The sequence below is a fragment of the Centruroides sculpturatus genome, unplaced genomic scaffold (assembly GCF_000671375.1).
Source record: "Centruroides sculpturatus isolate CEXI.00-Female unplaced genomic scaffold, Cexi_2.0 scaffold3951, whole genome shotgun sequence".
NCBI classification, from domain to species: Eukaryota; Metazoa; Arthropoda; class Arachnida; order Scorpiones; family Buthidae; genus Centruroides; species Centruroides sculpturatus.
Genome location: NW_019388040.1, coordinates 1,252 through 8,148, shown reverse-complemented (window position 1 = coordinate 8,148; position 6,897 = coordinate 1,252). Strand labels below are relative to the sequence as shown.

The 6,897-nt window shown below is 32.6% G+C and overlaps 1 protein-coding gene across 1 annotated transcript; it reads right to left on the bottom strand.

Moving 5' to 3' along the window:
- Positions 1-28: 28 nt before the first annotated feature.
- Positions 29-5,494, bottom strand: LOC111616752 (phospholipid-transporting ATPase ID-like). Its single transcript, XM_023358127.1, has 4 exons — positions 4,454-5,494; positions 3,994-4,073; positions 3,821-3,922; positions 29-2,220 (listed from the first exon to the last, which is right to left on the bottom strand). The coding sequence occupies exons 1-4, from the start codon at positions 4,470-4,472 to the stop codon at positions 2,011-2,013; spliced, it is 411 nt and encodes a 136-aa protein (XP_023213895.1). The 5' UTR covers positions 4,473-5,494; the 3' UTR covers positions 29-2,010.
- Between the last annotated feature and the right edge of the window lie 1,403 nt (positions 5,495-6,897).

Here is a 6,897-nt window from a genome sequence, read left to right as displayed (position 1 = left end):
ATATTGGTTCTACCAAACGCTCCTTAATTACCAGTGTAAGAGAACACTGAGCATACATTCAACATGGATGGCACAGTATTGTGCCATCCATGTTGAATGTCCGCTCAGATGTCCAGATCGGATGCATATCCTTGCCATGTATGCATCTGATCCAGACATTGAGGTGGAGTTTGACAAGGCCAAAATTATTGCCAACACACCCCACCAAGACCATCTTAAATGGCTAGAAGCCATAGCCATTTATAAAGCTGGCCGCGAGACCACCTGTATCAACCGGAAGGAGGAGCTTAATCTGTCACTAGCCTGGCAGGCCCTCATAGATGCAAACCCATAATTATATCCATCAGTGCATGATTCCACCTTGTGAAATGGATTTTGTTGAAATGACATTCAATTTTATTTTAAATCTTTGTTCCATTCTGAAGCATTCTAAATCTATTTGACCTGAAGAATAACTTTGAATACTTCGAAAACGTTTGTCACCCACTGTATTTTTTACATGTGTAGCGCTACGCGATTATGTGTTATTATTATTTTTTGTCTCAGTTTCCTTTTTGTATGTATCGGGTCTTCTTGTATTGTACAATGTTGCGTGTAATTTTTGTTATGATGTCACTTCTTAAGTACCATGAGAAAAGCCTTCTGATTGGTCCAGGGTGAGTGCGTAAGGAACCAAGTCCAAGCGTTATTTTTAGTTATTTTTTATTTTGCCTTTCATTCTATTTTTGTTTGGGGCTTATGTTTTGTTACGATGAAGGTTTCCTCACCAATCTCCTTAGAAACTTAAAAATTAGAAGAAAGAGAACCAACTCGCTGATGAAAAAAAAGCACCATAGAAAAAACTTGCACACACTTGTGCACCCGAGTGGAAAAAGTATTTCCACACTGAGAAAGAAGGGGGAAGACCCCACAAGCACAACTTAGAAACTTGCTAAACCTTAATGAAGAAAACATCCTGAAAAGTGTCCTTATGTGTCTTTTTTCTAATTTTTCCCCCAGTGTCTTTCTTTTCTTGACTGTTTTCAGCTTTTATCTGATGTGATCAGGAAATTCTAAAAAATCCAACTGGCTTATAGAGTTACAATCTTTAATAATATCTGCCAAATTTTTAATTAAAAAACTAAAAGCAGAAAAAAATAACTTATTAAATGTTATGTAAAATATTATTATTTTTCAATTTTAATCAAATAAAATAGGGCATTGAATTACAGTAAATAGAAACAAGCAGATATAATATTATGAAGTAATGTTATTCATAGTGGAGATAGGTCCTTAATTTAGAATGAAGTAGCATCAGGAGATAGCTCACTTTCAAAGTAAAATGCTTTACTAATAATGTTATAAATCACAAATGTAGAAAAATACAGTGGTAACTTAACTTATAAGTTTAATTTGTTCTGTGACAAAACTCATAACTCAAATTACTCATATGTGAAAATCAATTTTCTCCCATTAAAATGCCATTAATCCATTCTGCACACCAAAAACTGCAATCTTTTGTTACATGTTATTAAATAAAAAAATATACTTATAAATAACAAATATTGTATAAAAACCAAATGAATATACTACAATAAATTGGTTTTGCAGATGTCATGGTGTTAGCTGCATAGATAAAGAAAAAGATGGAAAATTCTATAAATGCAAGATGGTGATGCTGCTCAGAACATGGAAGTAAACTAATTCCTATATCACTCAATCATGTGTTTTTTTATATGCTAAACTGTCAGACATTGGAAGAGTAATGAAAATGATGAAATTGCAGCAGTTTTTTACCTTCCTTTTCTTAATCTATGGTTTGCTGTGGCATTTCCTTACTAACTAGCAAAGGGTATCTAAAACTGGTTGATAACCCGAATATTAGCTCTCAACACAAAGGAAAAAATTGCCTGAGAGACAGCTTGTATCTCAAAAAACTCATAAGTTGGGACACTCATAAGTAAAGGTACCAATGTATATAAGCAACATTATAAACTGGAGAAATTAGATGTAGCTCATTTTAGATATATACTATTCATTTACTACATAAATTAATGTACTGTACACATCTTTAAAGTTTACTTTCTGAATAACTGAAAAATTACAAAATGTTAAACTTACATTTAAATGATCAAGTGTTTTAGTTTTAATCTCTTCACAGTCTGCATGAAGCCTTTCAAATATAATAGAATCTGCACCTTTACAATATAGCTTTAATTTTCCTTCTCTTCTGAGAATAACCTAAGAAATTATATTTTATTTGTTTTGATATACTGTATATACAGGGACATAAAAGTAAATCCAGAATTTCTTCACAGCAATCTGAAGCAGTCTTGGAGATAAGACTGTTGACAAAATACACATGCATCAAGTCACTGAAAAAAAAAGCATCGAAAACTCAACATCTGATACCAGCTCAAACATATTGTGATAATATGACAGAAGAGCTGCTATACTAGAATCGATTTGCACTGGAAAGTTGCCCTTACAAATCAAGAAGACAAGTTTATAACATAGCCAAGAAGTTCAGGGAGTCTGACAAGGAGAATTTGGTTCCTGAAAGGGTAACTCAAAATAAGTGTTCTGATTGCAAGAGAAGTATGGATTTCATAGCCAAATTGAAGAAAATTGATTAGAATGATGTGCAGGACATGCATGACCTTGCAAAAGAAATGGGTATGGCAAAGTCAGAAATCAGTCTTGGTACCATTCTTTCATCCTCAGGAATTGCCAGCTCTTGACTGAGAAGAGCAAAGAGGACAGAAAACTGACGTCCCTGCTGAACAACATCAAGTGTGACAGTGCCAGAGGACAAGGACAGGAAGGTGAATTACCAAAATGATCATTGATCTGCTAGAATGTCTTTGATGTACCTACTTTTGAAATTTGATGTGCATGATGGTACTGTACATCATCAACTTCAAATTTCCTGCCTCCGTGATGGTTCTGAGAGTTGTGTGCAATGAAGGTGATGTCATGATGTCCCACTTCTTTAGAAAGGGCTTGAGGGTAAATGCTGACTGCTACATCAATGTACTGGAGACAGTTGTGAAGCCCTGGATAGATCAAGTGGCTGCTAGAAGTGTGTTCCAACAGGACTCCATTCCAGGACTCCCACAAGGCAGATGCAGGCTTAGCTTTATTACAAACTCCTATTCCACTAGTCCGAACACTGGGCCCTCATCCAGTTCCAACTTCAATCCCTTTGACTCTATGTGTGGGACATGGTTGCAGCAATGGTAAATGTGAATCATCACAATACCAAGAATGCTCTAAAGGCTTCCATCACAGAGGCAATGATGAACATGGAGAGGAATCAGGTCAAGAGTGCCTGCAGCCATTTCAGGTCAGGCTGGAAAAAGTCACAGAAGTTAATGGAGATAACATAGAATAATTTCATTCCATATGTTCTTCACTACTTTTGTAGCAATTTTTGTAAGAATATAGATTTTTTCCCGTTTTTAATTGTTTTTCAATATCTACATTGAACAATACCGGGGTGAAGTCATCTACATACCAAAGCCTGTTACTGGTGTGAAACTCAAATAAAAAGTGAAAAGAACGAAAGTTTATTCGAATGAACTTTCAAATCGTTGTGTTCTTATTTTGTTGCATTCCATCGAAAACCACCTGAAGAAAAACCATTTCTGGTTCGAAAATGTTTGTGAAGTACTGTTTTTTTATTTGAGTTTCACACCGGTAACAGGCTTTGGTACGTAGATAATTGCTTTTCATTACAACGTAACTTTTCTGAATTTACCTCAATGACCCTGTTTGTGTATATATATAAAACACTTATTAATAATAAGAACAATATCTGTTTCAAAATGGTGACATTTACAGACATGCGCTTCCTGACATTATTAAAATCAAGTATGGCGAGCAGCTCATAATCCTGTCTCTGTCCCATAACATCAATGGATATGGTAGTAGGTGTGCGATTCTAGATTAAACAATGATTATCATCAAATTCTTGAACTCTTCCATTGATTAAAATGTTTGAGAGATGCTTACCCTGAAAACAAAGCCAAAATTTCTAGCAGCTGATGTTAAGGCAGCTTCATCAGGAGATTGAGCTTGATATTCCAAATGTCCTGAATAATATTAAACACACAACAGTTAATTTGTAAACATTTAATAAAATTATTAAAATGGAGCAAATATAACTATAAATAAAAGGTTTTTTCTTCCAATAGTAAGTCTAGTGATCTTTATTATATCTTTGTTAATTATTTGCAATAAACAGAGACCAAGATTAAAACAATTAATGAAGCCATGAACCTGAAAAGGGATTGGAAAATAATGAATAGTCTGAAATGCATAGTTAAATAGGCAAATAAAGTGAATTGTTTTAATCTTGGTCTCTGTTTATTACAAATAATTAACAAAGATGTGATAAAAATCACTAGTCTCATTATCAGAATCAGTAAAATTTCTTGGTATCATTATATTAATCAAGATTCAAAATTCTTACCATCTTTCTCTTCCGACATCACCGTGTGACAGAGGGCAAGCAGAGAAAAAAACTCATGAACATGTTGGTCCCCGTTTTTAGCATCATCTAAGAGTGCCTTGTCATAAAACTTAAAGCTTGGTTCATAGACAGGATTACTAGAGAAGTCAACAGAGGGAGTATCCTAAATTGAATTTTTAAATACAACAAAACTTCAATGTTTAGTAAATTATCTTCACATAACTAACAACATTTGTATTCAAAATAAAATAACATACCAACACCAATATCCAGCAAAAGAAATAAACTTTACTAAATAAATAAAGCACACCTATACCATGCAACAAAACTGCCACAAATAAAACACACAGAACGAGTTGAAACATACAAGGCATTCAAAGAAGGGTATGACAATTAACTTTAAAGAAACAGATTCAATCTCTACAGCCTGAAGAGCACTACATCAGTTTGCCTAATTTCATTTGGCTGTATGACCTAACAGACATGAGCAAATTCTCCATGAAATGATCTTTTTAAAAACATTCTGTCCCAACTTTCATAATTTTAATTTTGCTGTTCATTTTGTATTCTATCACTTAAACCTGAGGATGTCAATTTTAGACAGTTGAAAGCATTTGTTTTCAGTAAAATTTATTCCTTCTGCTAGATATTGGTGTTGGTGTTGTTATTCTATTGGAGTACTAAACCAGTTTTCATTCATTGACTATAGAAGATATTTTAATTTAAGTAAGCACTTTTGCATGTTACATTAGTTTCCTCAGAACATTTAGAAAAAACAATTAAATTTGATTACACAGACTCATTACTTTTATACAAATATGTATATTGACAAGACTATGTCTTGTTTATAAAATCATACTGCTATTTTATGTTATCAGCATAAAGGTATAAAGGATATCTTGAGTACATGTTGAGAGTTGATGTTTGACACAGAGTATTAGGTGCCCAAATCATTTGCGCATAAAAAAATCCAGACTCGTAGGTAGTGGGGGGACCGAGAACTGAGTCAAAATAAAATACAAAATGACAACCCTCTTCTACAAACAGGCAAAACAGGCACCTCACTCCACCGAAGTCAGGTGGGGGAGAGTACCACCCACAGTCATTCTAAGAAAACTCTGACCTTAGGACTGAACACGTAGTTTCTTCTATGTTAAATAAAATTTTTAATCTAATTTTGTAAATTTGGGAGTGCTTCAAATATGACATTAAAACAATTTTATGTTGTTACAAGTGGATTTTTCAAGTACAATTTTTCAAGTATTTTACAAGTAGTGAGTCTCCAAGACATAGTCTTGTCAAGTAGTTACAAGTAGTGAGTCTCCAAGACATAGTCTTGTCCCAAATACAGTTTTGCCATTTTATTTGTTTAATCTTATAATGGTTTGAATTAAATATAAAAAATATAGATAGAAAGAATTAATATAAATAACAGACACTGAAAATAAATATTTAAATCCTGCAAAAATAATTTTATTACATAGCTAATATTCAACTAATATTCAATAATTGATGAAAATATTAGCTTTTTGTAATAAAATAATTTATAATAAAATAATTTTTGCTGTAATTATAAATTTATTTTTGCAGTGTTTGTTATTTATGTTAATTTTTCTATCTATATTTTTTTAACCATTATAAGATTAAATATACATATTTGTATAAATGCAATATTTTTTAAATTTGAAGTTTAAAACTGTTCTAATCAAATTCTGTTGTTCTTTCTGAACATTCTAATGAAGCTTGAGTATGACAAACAAAATGCTTAATTAAATTAAATATTTTATTTCGAATTTGGGTATTGCCATTTATGTGTAAAAATTTACAAAACCTACTCACAAGGATAGGGCTAGACTTTCGGGTCCGCGCTTTGAACAAACCTTAGCCGAAACACAAACAGTTCCTTGACTAAATAATAGGGCCCACTTCTCAAATGTTTATAAAAAACAGGACTCTGAAAATTGAGTGTTTGGCTTATAAGCATTTGAAAGTTTCACCTCTTGTAATGGCAATAGCCAAATGCATAAGACACTAGGCACTGGAGAAACACAAACCTTTACAATTTTAGTTTTTTTTTAATGTATATCAAAATTATTTTATTATTTTACCATATCATTAGCATTATTATTACTATTATTATTCCTTGAGTTTAAATGTTATAAAACAACATATTAAAAAAATATTCAGATATGGTGATACTAGCATATTTGAAGTGTAACAGATGTGAGAGTGTGAAAAAATTGTTCATAACATTAACTATTAAAAAAAATGCTGCAACTATGCTACTCTATTTTCATATCAGCCTTGTTTTTTTTTTTTTGTCCATTTGCAGTAATGTCTAAAGAAGGGGTGGCCAACAGTATTTGCCTCTGGGCCAAATTGGAAAGAAAACTTTTTCCACGGACCAAACCAGAGGCTGTCCTAGGAAAATTTTGAGGTAGTGC